At 40.3% G+C, this 19,245-nt stretch overlaps 1 protein-coding gene across 3 annotated transcripts in view; it reads right to left on the reverse strand.

Moving 5' to 3' along the window:
- LOC106091636 (solute carrier family 2, facilitated glucose transporter member 1) overlaps window positions 1-19,245 on the reverse strand; it is a 39,890-nt gene that overhangs the window by 8,266 nt on the left and 12,379 nt on the right. The window contains exons 1-7 of one of the 3 annotated variants that reach the window (XM_059369443.1): window positions 18,094-18,766; window positions 17,931-18,015; window positions 12,021-12,125; window positions 11,795-11,955; window positions 5,442-6,036; window positions 5,163-5,375; window positions 4,988-5,090 (exon numbers count right to left, since the gene is read on the reverse strand). In XM_059369443.1, the coding sequence (XP_059225426.1) occupies window positions 4,988-5,090; window positions 5,163-5,375; window positions 5,442-6,036; window positions 11,795-11,955; window positions 12,021-12,125; window positions 17,931-18,015; window positions 18,094-18,164 (1,333 nt within the window). In that variant the 5' untranslated portion in view covers window positions 18,165-18,766. Of the gene's footprint in view, window positions 1-4,987; window positions 5,091-5,162; window positions 5,376-5,441; window positions 6,037-11,794; window positions 11,956-12,020; window positions 12,126-17,930; window positions 18,016-18,093; window positions 18,767-19,245 lie in introns of those variants that run through there. The other 2 variants (XM_013258222.2, XM_013258230.2) reach the window with 2 other exon arrangements.

Below are 19,245 nucleotides of genomic sequence, written 5' to 3' on the forward strand. Positions count from 1 at the left end.
TGGTCATGTAAAAAATTCTCCCCAAAGAGGTGTCGCACTGAGGCGACATCGTTGATAAACTCAACTTGAATCGGGAAGCAAGTTTGCCCCTGCTCGGTTCCTGGGCAAATTTTTACTCTACTCCCTAAAGCCTTTGTTTTGAGTCCGATATTACCGTATTGTTAACTTTTTCGGGTTTAGGTGGTATTTCGGGGATGGTCACTTGGTCATTAAAGTAAATATAAGATTTGTGCTCTACTTTCAGAAATATTTAATATGAGTCGTATAATGGCATGGTCGGTAAAAAAGTTGAGTTTGACGGTATGGTGGACCCCAGGGTCTTTGTACCGAAAATGAATATAAATTTCCCGAAAATCAATAAATTTCCACCCCAAATAGCTTTTATATAATAGGGAGGTATTTTGGGGTGGGGCGGTTCCCCAAACACATGACTCTATATTGTCGTGATTGGTCTATTTATCCATTTGGTGGGTTTTGGGCGGTCCCCACGGCACTCTTCCCTAACCATGTTTTTTTCCAACTGCATTACCCTTCTCCGACATCTGGTATTTTTGAAATTAGGGTAATGAGAAGTTCTTTTTAGGGGAGACATTTCGACTCAAATATCGATATCAAATTCGTATCTACTCCCAAATGCCTTTACTTTGAGCCACATATTGTCATGGTCGGTAAGTATGAACCGTTTGGATAATGTTTTAGGGCTGGGGCGGCCACCGGCACTTTGCGCTGAAAATAGATATCGAATTCGTTCTTTACTCCCAAATACCGTTGATTTGACCTCCATATTGCTATAGTCGGAAATAAAGTTCAGTTTAAGGGGTGATTTAGGGCGTACCCCCAAAATTGGATATCAAATTCGTTTTGTACTCTCAAATACCTTTTATTTGTTATAATGGGTCAATAGACCTATTAGACGTATTTTTAGGAGGAAAAGCGCCACCTTGACTTGAATGCAAATTTTTAGGTCATATTTTTAATCTACTCACAAATATCTTTCTTTTGTATTCTACCCCCAAATGGGCATATCAGCCCATTTGGGGGTATTTTTTGTAATCTACTGCTGTATACTTTTCATTTGATAGGGACGTCGTTTACTACTGCTTTATACTTTTCATTAAAAGGAACGTTGAATATATCTGTTTAGAGAAGTTTTGGTGTTGCGGCGGACCGCTGGGACCCAAAATTTAATACTATATTTATTTTCTAGTCTCCAATACCTTTCATTTGATACCCATATTGTGCCTAACAGTCCTCTTTTGGTTTTGGGTAGCGTTTTTGGTGTAAGGGGTGGGTCAGTCACCATGCGAATTCTAAAAATTATATAACCTATGTTTCCTTCCTTTGATTCTACGGAACAAACTAACCAACCGAGTCTCACATAGTCATGGTGGGTCATATGTTCTTGTGTGGCATTTTTGGGGGGTGGGGTGACCTCCTACACTTCGCTCTGATTTTGTATGCCAGATTCGTAATCTACTCCCAAATACCTTTCATATACATTTTGGGGTTAGGGCGACTTCCTGGCTACTTGGACCCAATTTACCATATTCGTATTCTACTCTTCAATACCTTTCATTTGCTATCCATATTGTCTTTATCGGTCCACTTGCGATTTTGGGTGGTATTTTTGGGGTAACGGGGAAGGTCCGCCCCTTTCCGATATCAACTAATTCTAAAGTATATTTATTCTTCCTGACCATATTCGTAATCTACTCCCGAATGCCTTTCATTTGAGTCCCCTATTGTCTTGCTCGTCCAATGAACCTATTTAAAGGGGTTTTGGAGTTGGGGCGGCCCCCCCAGTAATTTGGACCCAATTTTTAATATGAAATTTGTATTCTACTCCTGAATACCTTTCATTTGAATCCCATATTGTCCTAATCGGTATACTTTTATTTTTGGGTGGTACTTCTGGTGTAAGGGGGAGGGTCCGCCCCCCTTCCGTTATCAAAAAATTATGTAGCCTATGTTTCCTTCCAGACCAACCTACACTATCTATGAAAATTTCAAGATAATCGGTTCAGCCGTTTTTGGGTCTATACGGAACAAACCGACACAAATTCATTTTTATATATAAGACTAGTTGGACAGGGCCCGCTTCGCTGTGCTTTTTTTCAGTCCCTTATTTTATCTGAGCCATATACTGGTACGGTTAGGAAAAAAGTCCTGTTTGGGGATGCTGATACTGCCTTTCAGATATTTCGCCCCAAAGTGTGGATTTACTACTCCCAAATTTCTTTCATTTGAGCCTTATATTGCTATGGCCGGTAAATATGTCCGATATGAGGGTGTTTTTGGGTGGTACCCCATGTATCAGATTCGTTCCCTTGTCTCAAATATCTTGCATATGAGCCCAATATTGTCATTATTGGTTTAAATTTCCATTTTGGCGGGCTTTGGAGATGGAGCGGCCGCCCCTGTTTTTGAGTTATTATAAACGTACTAAATTTCGTGTAAATCGCCCCATCCTTCTCCTAGATCTGGCGTTTTTGAAAATAGGCTAAGGGGAGGGTCCGCCCATTAAAGTTTGGATGTTAGATCTACTTCATTCTCGTGGTTTTGGTGGTGGTTGGGAGTAGCCAAACCCTTGCCCAAAAGGGGATATCAGATTCATACACTTCTCCAAAAAACCACATTTGAGCTACGTATTGCTATGGTCGGTATATGTGTGGTTCAGGGGGATTTTATGAGATGAGTCGTCCCTGAAACACATGGCCATAAAACTGATATCAGATTTGAGCCCCTTTTTGGAGGGTCCGCCCATTAAAGTTTGGATGTTAGATCTACTTCATTCTCATGGTTTTGGTGGTGGTTGGGAGCAGTCAAACCCTTGCTCAGAAAGTGGATATCAGATTCATACTCTTCTCCCAAAAACCACATTTGAGCTACGTATTGCTATGGTCGGTATATGTGTAGTTCAGGGGGATTTTATGAGATGAGTCGTCCCTGAAACACATGGCCATAAAACGGATATCAGGTTTGAACCCCTTTTTGCCATAATCCACAAATATGTCCAGTTTGAGGGGTAAGTAGAGTGGGGCGGCCACCCACACATTTAGCCCTGAATTTAAGGGTGAAGAGTGTACTCATCTACCAAAGACTTTTCATTGCTGTTCTATTATATCCAAATCGGACTTCATTATTATTATTTTTAATTCCTTTTTTTGGGTAGGATACGGGGAAAGGAATTGCCCTCTGACACATCCTTTCATTTGAGTACAATTTATTCTCGGTCGTCCTATATGAGAGTTTGATGTTGTTTTTATTGGGGAGAGAGGGTCACTCCCTCTAAGACCTAAAAACAAATTATTTGAGTCCTTTATTGTCGCGATATACTTGTCCTGCTGAACGGCAGGACGGCTGAACTTGACCCAGTTTCTAGAATCCTTATATCAACATTAGATTCGAACTCTACTGACATAGACCTTTCTTTTAATTTACATATTATTCCGCTCAAACTACACGTCTTATTGAAGGGTTAGAGGGAGAATCGGTTCCACAATATATACCAGATTCTCAGACAACTCCCAAAGACATTTCATTAGATACCCATTTTGTGACATTCATTGGTTTGGGATTGGGGAGGCCCCGTAGACACCTTGGACCAAATTCTTCATACTTCGAAACACCTTTCATTTGATATCCATATCCCAATTGGCAAATTAGTTTTGGCGGATGGGGAGGCGCCTCAGATACCTTGGAATAAATTTTTGTACCAGATTCTTACTCTACTTTTAAATACCATTCGTTTGATATCCATATTGTCCTAATTGGTATATATGTCCTGCGGGAGGGTTTTGGGGGGTGAAATGGCCCCTCAGACACCAAGGAATGCATTTTTATATCAGATTCTTACTCTACTTTTAAATACCTTTCATTTGATATGAATATTGTCCCAATTGGTTGTTGTTGTTGTTGTAGAAGTGTGTTGTACCCAGAGGCGGCAGCCCTTGTCGATGAAGGAATCCATCCATTTAAATACCTTTCATTTGATACCCACATTGCCCAAAGCGGTGAAAGTGGGGGGGGGGGGGCAAAACACTTTGGGCGAAATTTGTGTACCAAGTTTGTACACTACTCTTAAATACCTTTCGTATGATACCCATATTGTCCCAATCGGCAAATATGTCCGTGCGAGGAGTTTTGGGGGGTGGGGAGACCCCTCAGACACCAAGGAATAAATTTTTATGTCCGATTTGTACTCAACTTTCATTTGATTCCCATATTGCCCAAAGCAGTGAAAGAGTCCTATTGGGGGGTATTTTGGGGGTGGGGGACCCCCTGAACACTTTGTGCGAAATTTGTATACCAAATTCATACTCTACTCTGAAATACCTTTCGTTTGATACCCATATTGTCCCAATCGTTAAACATGTCCGTTCGGGTGGGTTGTGGGATGGGGCATCCCCCCACGTTATTTGACCCAACAATTTTATACCAGTTTCGTGCTTTTTTGGGGGTACCATAAGGTAGCATACAAAATTTGGCTTAAATCGGTGCACGCATCTCCAAGATCTAAGGTTTTTGATAATTGTTGTATGGGGGAGGGTCCGCCCCCCCTTCGGATATCAAAAAATGTTATACCCTATTTTCTTCGGGGGCTCACACTCTACCATCTTTCATTTCATGAAAATCGGTTTAGCCGTTTTTGAGTCTATACGGAACAGACAAACAAACTAACAAACAAAGCGCAACAATCCCCCAAATAGTCCCATATAGCGTATCTTCGAACCTAAGCTGCCCAAGCAGAATAAGTTTCTTTGTACCAAGACTATAGCGTAAAACAAAAACCAATCAAACGGGCATAGAAACGGATTGTACCAGATATCATTTTACGATGTGTTCCAAACAAACGCAATCTCTGTTCTATGATGGTTGATTGTAGAAAAAAAAGTGAGTGGGTAAATCAAAGAACTTTTTCTAGCCATGAGTGGGTGAGTAAAACTGCTAAAAATTGAAGAAAGAAAGAATTTTTTTGTTTACTCACCTGTGCCAATAAAGTATGGTATGGGCCCCAAACCAAGTTGATAGAAAAATATATAGCCCATAATGCAGACAATACAAGCAATAGGCAGCCAACTGGCTTTGTCCTACAACAAAATAAAGCAAAACATCCAAATTATAAGCAAGGGAAACAATCATCTTAGCCTTTAGGTACTAACAATGTAATATAGAACAAAGGCAATTGAGAATAGAAAGCTGGCACACAATATGGTGGAGAACATCATTAGAGGTCGGCGATTTACTTTAGCCATTAGCACAGGAGCCAAAAAAGAAGTGGCCAAATTAAGGCAGCCAGCACCCAGATTAGCCCATTCAGCATTGACTTTGGAAAGTCCAGCTTTCTCGAAAATCGATACAGAATAATAGAAAATCTAGAAAAAAAAATAAATCATATTTTCATAATCTAGTAAAGTTTGCCATTGAGTTTTCCAACATACCGCATTGATACCCGCCAGCTGCTGACCACCATGGAACGAACACACAATTATCAATGGCAATAACAAAGTGGGATCTTTCAATACAGAACCTAGCGTTCTGGTTTGTACTTTTGCATTAGATTCAATTTCCATTTCTTCTATCTCCTGATTGATGATATCCTCAGCATCGGCACCCCTAAGGCGAGACAACTCACGCCTGGCACTTTCCCTATCATTTTTGACTATATACAAATATTTTGGACTTTCTGGATATATGTAAGAAGGCAAGTAGCAGATGATAACCAAAACTATATAGAAACTGAAGGCATAGTGCCATAGCTCATCAGTGCCAAAGATATCGCGTAAACTGAAAACTTGACCCACAACCACACCGCCCGTAACTCCCACAGCACAGAAGACGCCAAAAGTTCCACGCAAGGCAAAGGGTGCAATTTCCGTTAGATACATAGGCACTGAGGCGGTCGTCAAGCCAGAGGCTAAGCCCACTAGCAGGCGTCCTAAAATTAACATTTCCACAGAATTTGCCATGCGACAGAAGAAGAACATTATAGCTCCTACGGCAAACAGCAGACCGCTGATAAGAAAACATCCTTTTCTGGAAAAAAGAAGGGCAATAGAAAAATTATTTTTAAGTGATATGTACCGAAAGAAAACTGGTTAATAAGTTGGGTTAGGTTGAAAGGAGGGTGCGGATATAAATTCGCCCCATGCCACTAGGTTCGGCCGGGCCGAATCTTTGAAACCCACCACCGTGGAATCTGCTAAAAATTTATACAAACTAAATGTAGTTGAAGGGCATAATTTTATTCTACATACCAAACTTCTGTTAAAACTGCAAAAATTAAAGCTTCTAGGAACCGAACAAGGATAATCGAGAGACTGGTTTTTATGGGAGCTATATCAAGTTATGGACTGATTTGGACCGTACTTGGCACAGTTGTTGGAAGTCGTCACAGAAAACCGCATGCAAAATTTCAGCCAAATCGTACAAAAATTGCGGCTGGTAAGGACTCAAGAAGTAAAACCGGGTGATCGGTTTATACGGGAGCTATATCAGATTATAGACCGATTTGAACCGTATTTGACACAGTTGTTGGAAGCCATAAGAGAACACTACATGCCAAATATCAACCAAGTCGGACGAAATTTGTGGCTTCCAGGGGCTCAAGAAGTCAAATCGGAAGATTGGTTTATATGGGAGCTATATCAGGTTATAGACCGATTTGAACCGTATTTGGCACATTTGTTGGAAGTCGTCACAGAACACCGCATTCAAAATTTCAACCAAATCAGGCAAAAATTGCGACCAGTAAGGGTAAAAAGAAGTAAAACCGGGAGATCGGTTTATATGGGAGCTATATCAGGCTTTCGCCCGATTTGAACCGTACTCGGCACAGTTGTTGGAAGTCGTCACAGAACACTATGTGTAAAATTTTAGCTAAATTGAACGAAATTTGTTGCTTCCAGGAGCTTAAGATTTCAAATCGGAAGATCGGTTTATATAGGAGCCATATCAGGTTAAAGACCGATTTGAACCGTATTTGACACAGTTGTTGGAAGTCATAAGTGAACACTATGTGCAAAATTTTAGCCAAATCGAACGAAATTTGTGGCTTCAAGAAGTCAAATCGGGAGGTCGGTTTATATGGGAGCTATTGGGTTGCCCAAAAAGTAATTGCGGATTTTTTAAAAGAAAGTAAATGCATTTTTAATAAAACTTAGAATGAACTTTAATCAAATATACTTTTTTACGCTTTTTTTCTAAAGCAAGCTAAAAGTAACAGCTGATAACTGACAGAAGAAAGAATGCAATTACAGAGTCACAAGCTGTGAAAAAAATTGTCAACGCCGACTATATGAAAAATCCGCAATTACTTTTTGGGCAACCCAATATATCAGGTTATAGACCGATTTGGACCGTATTTGACAGTTGTTGAAAGTTCTAACAGAACATCAAAAATTTCAGACAATTCGAATTAAAATTGCAGCTTCTAGGGGCTCAAGAGGTCAAATTGGGTGATCGGTTTATATGGGAGCTATATCTAAATCTGAACCGATATGGCCCATTTGCAATCCCCAACGACCTATTTCAATATTAAGTATCTGTGCAAAATTTCAAGCGGCTAGCTTTACGCGTTCGACCGCTATCGTGATTTCGACAGACGGACAAACGGACGGAGGGACATGGCTAGATCGAATCAGAATGTCGAGACGAACCAGAATATATATATACTTTATGGGGTCGCAGATCAATAGTTCAAGGTGTTACAAACGAAATGACTAGGTTAATATACTCCCATCCTATGGTGGTGGGTATAAAAATCGAAGTTGGGATTTACAAACTCCTTGGTTCATATCTGGTATTGTGTCCCCACCTTAGCCGGTCGTCCTAACGATGATATTTTTTTTTTAAACCACGACCATAAAACGAAACCCTGTTCATACAGAGGATGCTCTTGGCTCTACACACTTCTGACCCAAGCCAACACCTAGGATCGTTGTCATATCCCCTGTACTTAGAGATCTTAGAGTTTTGGTAGAGAAATGCATAGGAAACTGTGCATTTGTCTGGTCAGTGTCGTATATTGTGCTCAACAGTATCTAGTACGAGGAGCACATTTGGCACCTGAAGTCCAGTAATCGTATGTCGCAGCATCCTGTCAGTCGGCTGTTCGAGCAAAACATCACTAAATACGAAGATAATTGGGCGGCCCCGCCCGGGATAACTATGAACACCACGCAGGCTGGAAATTTGAGCTCAATTTATGTGGTGTTCATCGTTGTTGTTGTTGTGGGAAACACTATCAAACTTTGCTGGGTCCTGGCTTATCAAACGTCGGCCGAAAATGAGGTGGCTTGCGAGATGGTCATGAATGCATCACTGATAAACGCCGATCATGATACTGAATCGGTGAATCTTCCCTTTGCGGACTTCTTGGTAAATTTGACGCTCTCTACATTGACCGCGGGGATGAGCAGGCATGGTCTATGGAAAGGAGTCCAGACTGGTGCATTTCAATGTCAGAGCTATGACGTTGGACTGGTCGCAGCGGATGGCGGAAATATGCAGGGTTTGTGGTTGTTGAGTTGTTGTAGCAGTGTGTTATACACTGAGGCGGCAGCCCTTGGCGATGAAAAACTCCATCGGGTCAATACGTACGTACAACCGGTTGCCATGGAATTGAGGTTTATTGTGACAAGGCAGAGTGAAGAGAAGGACTCACCTTCAAGCTATGCCTTTCTTCGAGCTCATAGCCCTTTCGTCTCTCTGACTCGTTGTTGTTGTTGTAGCAGTGTGTTGTACACTGAGGCGACAGCCCTTGCCGATGGATAACTCCATCGGGTCAATCCGGTACGTACAACCGGCTGCCATGGGATTGTTCTGACTCGTAGAAGCCTCAAGTGGTTGGCCTCCAGAGAATGTTCTTTAGAGTTCCTCTGCGGCCCGCCTGGCTTACTTCGCTTTTGTTGCTCTAGCCATATACCTGCATGTGGGGATAGCGATCATTGGTAAGTTTCCTTGGAAAGCAACATTTTTCCGGTTGATGAGGGAATGCTTCTTTGTATGTGGCGATTTTCGTCAAGCTCAAAAGTGAGCAAGATCGTTCCGGTCCATAGGACCCATCGCCGCGGGAACGTTATGGCCTTTGGTTATTTAACGTGGCCAATAATTCGCCTTGTCATATAGAGTATCACAGCCACTTAGTATTTATGCAAGAGCCGATGCCTCCCGGCCTCTCACTGAGATTCTCCACTCGATACCGCTGATTGTACGCGACTGCAATTGCAGCTACTCCAAATGCGAAGGAGGCCACCGTAGCGCAGAGGTTAGCATGTCCGCCTATGACGCTGAGCGCCTGTGTTCGAATCCTGGCGAGACCATCAGAAAAAATTGTCTGCGATGGTTTTCCCCTCCTAATGCTGGCAACATTTGTGAGGTACTATGCCATATAAAACTACTCTCCAAAGAGGTGTTGCACTGCGGCACGCCGTTCGGACTCGGCTATAAAAAGGAGGCCACTTATCATTGAGCTTAAACATGAATCGGACTGCACTCATTGATATGTGAGAAGTTTGCCTTTGTTCCTTAGTGGAATGTTCATGGGCAAAATTTGCATTTTCATAAACGAAGCATTCCACTATCCGCTACCTGGGGACGCACCCAGCCACTTTTGTCGTAAGGGTTGGCTTCGTTTTTGTACATTGAAACATACTCTGATCGTTTTCTTCTCTCTTCTATGGCAAACTGCTTTCCGAATGCAAAGGCTCGTACATGAGTTTATTTGACGAAAATCTTTCAACGTAACTTACCCAGTGACCTGTGTGATATGGAGCCGCGAATGCCATTTGTAACTTCATTCTCGAATGCCACAAATAACTCGCTTTCTTGCTCTATCTATGTCGAATTGTGCAAATAATTGAGGGTTGAACAACCTGACACATGGCTTTAGATCAGTCACTCCTACGTTGCCAAAAGTGACGAAGGTCCAATCATTTTTTTCCAGGGTTCGAGAGTGACTTGATAGTAGACTAATACATACCAATACCGACGGCTAAGTTATAATACATCAATTGCTTTATGTCATAAGATCCGCCTATGTTCCCACTTTATGCATTTTTAAATTCAGTTCCCTGATGCCAAGGACTTAGGATTGAAATGTACAAATAGGCTGAACTGTATTTTACGGGGACCCCCCCAAAACCCCCTCCTCGGTTAGTTGTGTTCTAACCTATACAATATGGGAGTCAAATGAAAGGTATGGATTAGTAGATTACGTATATGCAAACAAAGGTCCGAAAATTTGATCCGAGAAGGACCTACGGGGTCTTGAGAATTTGGAACCCCCTTAGACCTAAGCAATATGGGTATCAAATTAAAGGTATGAGTGAGTAGATTACACATATGCAATAAATTAAGCTCTAAAATAACTCTAAATTAAAAAAACTCCAAACATATATTGGGTTGCCCAAAAAGTAATTGCGGATTTTTCATATAGTCGGCGTTGACAAATTTTTTCACAGCTTGTGACTCTGTAATTTCATTCTTTCTTCTGTCAGTTATCAGCTGTTACTTTTAGCTTGCTTTAGAAAAAAAGTGTAAAAAAAGTATATTTGATTAAAGTTCATTCTAAGTTTTATTAAAAATTCATTTACTTTCTTTTAAAAAATCCGCAATTACTTTTTGGGCAACCCAATAAAAACATTTTAGCTGCGCCGATTTTTTTTACTAAAAAATTACAAAATTTTTAAAAAAAATCACGCTTTTTTTTTACAAAAATAAATATTTTTTTTTTAAATCGCGCTCTAGAAGTAGTTTGTCCGGATTCTAATGATTTGAAGCACTCAAACTTGGAAAATATTGATCCCCAAAGTAATATTTTCCAAATTTGATATCTCCAAACCAGTGAGAAATGGCAACTCAGCACAAAATAGCCAGTTCCGTGAGATGGAAGCGTACTCACGACAATAAAAGGGGATTAAAATTTGAGTATCACCTCCACGCGGTAACCCCTTGGGAAATTGTTTTGCAAACTACCCTGTAAAATAAAGGTTTACCGCTGTGTTCATGATGTCTCGGAATTTCCTTAAGCACGCGTAAATCTGATGGGGTGGCATTCCCGGCAGTTCCAGACTTGAATATTAACCGTCTAGATTCCAGGTCAAGCGCTGGTCTTAAGGTCAATGCTGGCCGTAATGGTATATCTCGAAGATTATTCCCTCTACTTCACAATATAAGCTATCCTTGCATAGCACATTGCATCCATGACAACGTTCAATCGCGTGGATATGGATCACTAATATCAAGCGCTGGTCTAAAGGTCAATGCTGGCCGTAATGGAATATCTCGAAGATTATTCCCTCTACTTCACAATATAAGCTATCCTTGCATAGCACATTGCATCCATGACAACGTTCAATCTGCTTGTTTTGTTCAGCGTCGTTTTCTGGATAACCTGGATATTGCCGCATGTGAGACGATGGTCCGGCGATAACGACTTTTGTGAGCCATTGCTGATTCATGTTGGCACAGCACCCAACAAAGTAATCGGTATGACTGTACTTCTGAAGCGTGCACAGGCCAAAGGCACGTCCAAAGGTGTACCAAATATTTGCTCATGGTACTCCACACGAAAACATGGTACTGACAGACAGAAAATTTTCAGGGTCCAAGATTTATTTCTATCACGGCATAGACTTACAACAAACTGAGAATGCACTTTAGGATGTAGGTTAGTTTGACCAGCCTCTCACACATATGCAATAAAAACTACAAGCTCTGGTATAGAAAATCCCCGTTAGACGATCAACATGAAATCCTACATTGATCTCTATGTCTCCTGCGATATATTTACCTTCCAAATTTATTAGCTGCCCCAGCACCTCCCAATGAACCAACTGCTCCACCTACCAGAAATACCGAAACAATGGAAGCCCATAGCATATCTAATCCAGACTCGGTTATATTGGAATCATAACGCTCAAGCAGACTCTTTTTACACCATGCTTTGACATACTATAAGAAGAGAATTATGTGTATTCTTAGAAGCAAATTCAAAGAAAATATTTGGCACAACTTACATCGGCAGGACTATTTACAACACCTATACAGTAGCCAACCGGAACAGCTGAGCCAAATGTTGCTGCAAAACCAACCAGTGTTAAAAGTTTGCCCCAGCCTGGTTTCTGCGAAAAAAAAGGGAAAATAAAAGTGTTACTGGGCTTTTGGGTCAAGAGAGTAGAGTCATAAAATTATTCTCAAAAGTTAGATCGATAATTTTGTTACTGAGATAGAGTTAGTCACTGATGATGATGAAATTATAGTTGTCAACTTTCAATGCTTATGTCTTAAACGTTGATATCTATAGCCATTGGCGTAACCAAACCATTTGCCGGAGGGCTAAAACACTTTGGGAAGGAATGTATATACGATCCGCCTCGGTCGAACTTAGCACGCTCTTACTTGCTTTTGTTTGGTTTTGCAAAAAAATTAACTTTTGCCATAGTATCCATTGGAAATATGTCTATCAATCGATATTAAGTCAAAAAATTAAATATCGATAGTATCGATGATGCCATCTATATTTTGCCAGCTCTACTAGCTATGACTATCAACATTTCCAACTACGGCGTTCAAGCCAAGATAAAAAGTCAAACAAATGTATGCGTACTCTTCATTGAAGCAGAACCAAAGTCATCTCACTATGACGAGACGATTTATTTCCCAAAAATATATAATTCACTTTTAAAGCGACATTAAATATGCCATATCATGTTATGGGAATATATGATTTACAATATTTCACATACTCACAAATCACCAATGTTGTTATCATTTGCAGCTTCCTTTAATTATTTTCAACTTTGGTGAAGGTCAAATAAATCAAAAGATTTTGACACACACAAAGTATTTAAATTTAGTACATTTTCGAATGACATTTTTCTGTTTTCATATCAACATTTAATAAATAACTTGTGACATTATAGGCGGCTCATGATTTCGAAAAAATAACGTGAATTACTGCACATAATACACTAATAACAATAAAAATAATGTACAAAAGTCCATTCGTCTTGACCCATATCGCCTTGAAATAAGCCAAAAATATTGTTGAGACTATATTGCAGTACTTTGCAAATATCTTCACATACCAATGATTTTTATTCTACAAAAAAGGCACTACAGCCACTGCCAGCCAAGGCAATAAAATAATTATCTTTGCAGTAATTACAAAAACATGGCCAGTATTTATAGATTATCATAGTTAAGCCTTGCAATGCCATGCCATTGATAGCCCATTGGCCAATGATAGTACATTATAGATACGTTTATCTATTCAGTTTTTCCTATAAGGCCATAGCAAGATCCCACAAACCGACAGCTTAAACGATGGTAAGGCAATGTGTGAATGGCAAATTTGCATTGAATTTGAATAAATCCAATCAATCAGTTCTATCCGAGTATGGATGAAATGGGATTTACTTTTTTATATAGGTGTCCGAAGGGCACGGCGTAGGGAGGTGCCACTCAGTAACTAAGTTTTCATCGCTGAAAACCTTACACGGTCGCATACTACATTAATCAACAGGTAGGTAAACATTAAAGGTAATTAAGTTACGGCGGCAATAAACATTTATGTATATTAGAGTGGGTGAACTTGTAAAAGACAGCAAACGGTAGTCAAAATCGTAAGATACCAGAAACTCTATGACTATGAAACCTAAAAAACCATGGAACCAAATGCAAAAACAAAATTTTCCGTTTTAGTAAAATCGTGCTAGGTTCGGCCGGGCCGAATCTTATATACCCTCCACCATGGATCGCATTTGTCGAGTTCTTTTGCCGGTGTCTCTTTTTAGGCAAACAAAGAAAAGAATAAAAAAAGGAATTGGTATGCTATTGGAGCTATATCAAGTTATTGTCCGATTCGTATGATAATGGAATGGATGTTGGAGACCACAGTGGAAGTCATTGTAAAATTTCAGCCAAAACGAATAAGGATATCGCCCTTTAGGGGCTCAAAGAGTACAATAGGGAAATCGTTTTATAGGGGAGCTGTATTAGTTATATACCGATGCAGACCATATTTGACATGTATGTTGAAGGTCATGGGTGAAGCCGTTGTACAAAATTTCACCTAAATCAGATAATAATTGCGCCCTATAGAGGCTCAAAAAGTCAAAATCCCAGATCGGTTTATGTGGCAGCTATATCAGGTTATGGATCGATTTGAACCATACTCGGCACAGTTGTTGGATGTCATAAAAAAACACCTCATACAAAATGTCAGCCAAATCGGATAAAAATTGCGTCCTCTAAAGGCTCACGAAGTCAAGACCACAGATCGGTTTATATGACAGCTATATCAAGTCGATTTGTTAGAAGTCATAACAAAACACCTCATGCAAAATTTCAGCCAAATCGGATAAAAATTGCGCCCTCTAAAGGCTCACGAAGTCAAGACCCCAGATCAGTTTATATGACAGCTATATCAAGTTATGCATCGATTGCAATCGTACTTGGCACAGTTGTTGGAAGTCATAACAAAATACCTCATGCAAAATTTCAGCCAAATCGGATAGGATTTGCGCCCTCTAAAGGCTCAAGAAGTCAAGACCCCAGATCGGTTTCTATAACAGCTATATCAGGTTCTGCATCGATTTCACCCGTACTTGGCACAGTTGTTGGAAATCATGACGAAACACGTCGTGCAAATTTTCAGCCAAATCGGATAGGAATTGCGCAATATAGAGTCTAAAGAATCGAGACCCCAGATGGGTTTATATGACATCTATATAGCAGGTTATGGACCGATTTCAACCATATTCAACACAGTCGTTGAGAATCATAAAAAACACCTCGTACAAAATTTCAGCCAAATCGGATAAAAATTGCGCCCTGTAGTGGCTCAAGAAATCAAGATCCAAGATCGGTTTATGGCAAATTTGCAAATTTTGCCCATGAACATTCCACTAAGGAACAGGGACATTTTCTCACATTTCAATGAGTGCAGTCCGATTCAAGTTTAAGCTCAATGATAAAGGGCCTCCTTTTTATAGCCGAGTCTGAACGGCGTACCGCAGTGCGACACCTTTTGGGAGAGAAGTTTAACATGGCAAAGTACCTCACAAATGTTGCCTGCATTAGGAGCGGAAACCATCGCTGAAATTTTTTTCTGATGGTCTCGCCAGGATTCGAACCCAGGCGTTCAGCGTCATAGGCGGACATGCTAACCTATGCGTTACGGTGGCCTCCTCGGTTTATATGGCAGCTATATCAAAACATGGACCGATATGGTCCATTTACAATCCCAACCGACCTACACCTATAAGAAGTATTTGTGCAAAATTTCAAGCGGCTAGCTTTACTCCTTCGAAAGTTAGCGAGCTTTGGACAGACAGACGGACAGACATTGGCCTTTGTAATATACCATTCCGTGTAGCATAGACTTATCTCGCCTGCGCCTGACGTTAGTGACCCACCCCTACATGGAATGTATAGGGATAGCAGTTAAGTCCGGTATTGCCAGGATAGAGATATACAACGTGTAATTACCGATGGTTGGTTGTTGTGACCCAATTAATGGGCAAGTTTATAGGTCTGGCCATAATAACCTGATTCTGATTTTGAGGAAGCCCCCCATAAGCTGTTGTTTACTGTTAAGTCACTCTCGAACCCCGCAAAAAGGGATAACTGGACCACAGTCCCTTTTGGCGACGTAACTGTGACTGCCTAGCCTAGCAGGAAAATTTCCATTCGCCGGCATCAGCATGGATTTCGAATTCTGCATAGCACAACAACTGCTTTGCATGCCAAAACCGCACACATTTGCCGTGGCTTCAATCAGCCCAGGCCATGTGATAGGACGGTCCTCGTAGCACTAGACCTATCGAAGGCATGCCAAACGAACTTGGGTGCGACAGGCTGTCTCCTCAGTTCTTATGTGGACCACCACCAGCAGGAGACAACGATCCTACCAGTGCGAAGACATAACTACATGCTGTCTAAGCAATACCTTTTGAGGTCTTATCGCAGAGACCATCCAAATCATCATCTTTTGGATTGATATCCACCGCCCAGAAGCCTTAAGGTAGATCTACATGATCTAGAGCGTGAGGTTCAGAGCTACATGAAACACGGTAAATGTCTACCGCGTAAATGGAGTCCTTGAAGAACGACCGCCTCCCATTGCACCTGATGAAATTGACCTCCCCCGGCAAACCAGAGTGATGCAAATGCAAATTTTGCCCATGAACATTCCACTAAGGAGCAGAGGCAAACTTCTCACTTATCAATGAGTGCAATCCGATTCAAGTTTAAGCTCAATGATAAGGGGCCTCCTTTTTATAGCCGAGTCCGAACGGCGCGCCGCAGTGCCACATCTTTTTGGAGAGAAGTTTGGCATAGTGCCTCACAAATGTTGCCAGCATTAGGAGGGGAAAAGCAATGCTTAAAATTTATTCTGATGGTCTCGCCAGGATTCGAACCCAGGCGTTCAGCGTCATAGGTGGCCATGCTAACCTCCGCGCTACGGTGGCCTCCGGTGGCAAACCAGAGTAGTTCGGGGTCAATTACGTTCCGGCAGATGCAGCCGCCTCAACTTCTACAGAGCAAGGATTGGTGCCGACGTGCAAGATGTGTGTCCCGATTGTAACCAGGAACCGCACAATACACGTCACCTGTTTAACTGCCCGGCCAGACCCACTCGACTCAGACCCAGATCCCTATGGACGCACCCCATCTTAGTCGCAGAGTTCCTGGGTCTTGACACTCAACAGAATCAAGCAGACGATAGAATACAATAAACAGCTACAACAACAGGTTTATAGTCGAATGCTCCGTAGGAGTAGCTGATACTGAAGTCCCGTACAATCAATGGTTTCGAGTGGAGATTCTCGGTGAAAAGGCCATGCAGCACCGGCCCTAGCTTGATATGACCATGGCGCCTCTAATAACCAATAGCCACCATGACCCCGCGGCGAACCAACTTATGTAAAGAGCTTGCTCACCTCTGGAAATTGACGAGGATCGTCATCACGATACATACTTGAGCGACAACAAGAACAATTATGGAAACCCACTGATGTGGACCATACTGGAACTTTTGTTTGTTAACACATGCCTACTCAGATATGCTTAAGCCTATGTTTTATTGCATCGCCTCCTCTTTGGCTTGTTGCAATGCTTAGTAGCTACAATAGAAAACATTCAATAGTTTTTTTAAATGAAAATATGGCAGACACGATAATTATTTAAAATTTTATGAATAGAATGCAAAGTTCAATACCCCTCACGGGGTGACAATGAAATAAAAAGGCATAATTTTGAGAACAATGCAAAGTGTTACATTACACGTTTGTTCAGTTCGTTCAAAGGCACATTAAAGGGGGTAGCGATCAAATTTCGTAAAAAAAATTCCTACAAAAAAGTAAAATCTGTAATCGGCGCTGGGAATTGGGCCACCCCCACTCTCTGCGAAAAATAATGCCACATATCGTATGACCAATTTGGATCTAAAAGTAAAGGATAGATTACGTTGAGAGCGCTTAGAAATTTGGACTTGTGGAAACCTTTTATATGTTTGCTTTTTTTTTCTAGTCACATATGTACTCTACACAAAATTTTAAACCATTTCGTATACTGCTCAAAAGTGGTCAAATTTCTCAAGGTCCTATGCAACATTTACTTTAATCCGATTAATTCGGCGTCTTTTCAGTTTGGTGAGGCAAGGGAGCAATGACGTTACCCAGGCCAGAGTCCCAAGAAACCCATATTTTTTTTTTTACCAATTTTCATATAAACTGCATTTTAGCCTAGATTTTTATTGTTGAGTAAGTGTTGTGTATGAGAAGATTTCTTTAAATCTAAATTTAAATAATAAAAAATATATATAAAATTTTATATTATTAATATGATATTAAGAATCCTTACTTGCTCACAATGGCTAATAAATTTATACCAATAACCCATATTAATATACGTATACTTACACATGTACATACATTGGTACACGAGTAAGTGCAATTTAATGCGTTTGAGAGAAATTTAGAAAGCTTGCAATTCTTTGGTATGCATCTATTTCCAAAAAAAAAAAAAAACAAAGAACAACTCGTGCATAAAAATAAACAAAAATGTTTACTAACAAATACAAACCTCATAACTTTTAGTTCTGTCGCTATTGTTGTTGGTAAGTATATCAACACCTTGTTGTTGGTGACGATCATTGCCGACTATCAAGCCCTTTGTACCTTTAGGATACAACTGATGAGACTCTTCGTTCTGCCTAAGTTCCATAATGAGTTTATTTAACTTTTGTGTTTCCAATGTAAGTTATACGTGTGTGTTTATTTAATATTTTTTAATTTGTTCTTAATTTGTATTGGCTATGATACTATTCACGTGTTCTTTGGAGGGGGGAGGGGAAGACTAAACAGTAAACCAAGCTGCCCAACAGCTGTTGGAAAAAATTATTGGGGTGCGTGAGGGCATTTATTATATCTATCAGATAACACACACTAGGCGATTGTTATGGATTTACGCAATACTTTTATTATTTATCATTATCTATTATTTATAAACTCGCATGGGTTATTATAAAACAAAACACTGCATTGCAAAGCCGCAACAGCAACAACAACGACGAAAACAAAACAACGAACGTCCGGAATAACGGAACAGAACAGCGAACCGAACGATATGTAAAAATTATTAAAATATTCGGGAGTGAACTAAATGATAACTCAACTTATATTGTTAAAATAAAAAAAAAACTGTTTGGCTATAACAGTGGCAGAGATGTCGGAAAATGGTAGAAAGACAATTTGGCAACTTTTTTCAAAATCATTTGGTGTTGCCCCAGTAAGCACAAAATTGAGACACAGTGTAATAACGTATTAGACTGTAACCGTTGAGAATTTTTGAAAAGGAAAACAATTTTAACATGAAAATGGAAAATCTATAACAAACGAACACTATCTTGATTCAATTTATTGTGCACCACGAGAGTGAATAGGCAAGGAGAAGAGCCATTCGCCGTAAAGCCTAGTACTGACAATGATATAATTACGAGGTAGAGTACCGTTAACAGAAGAATAAATTTTTTTCTCGCGAAATGCCAACGAGTTTCGGTTGTGTATGTGTATTATAGTTAAGAACCATGACACTGACAAACAACCGAAAATGGCACTAGTAACATACACAAAATCAGAGTTGCACTAATCACTGATTTTGACAGATAATGCAATCAATATTTTGTTGTTGGGTAACTGCCACTACTTGTAAATGAATATATCTTGGTACTGACTT

The sequence above is a fragment of the Stomoxys calcitrans genome, chromosome 5, assembly GCF_963082655.1.
Source record: "Stomoxys calcitrans chromosome 5, idStoCalc2.1, whole genome shotgun sequence".
NCBI lineage: Eukaryota > Metazoa > Arthropoda > Insecta > Diptera > Muscidae > Stomoxys > Stomoxys calcitrans.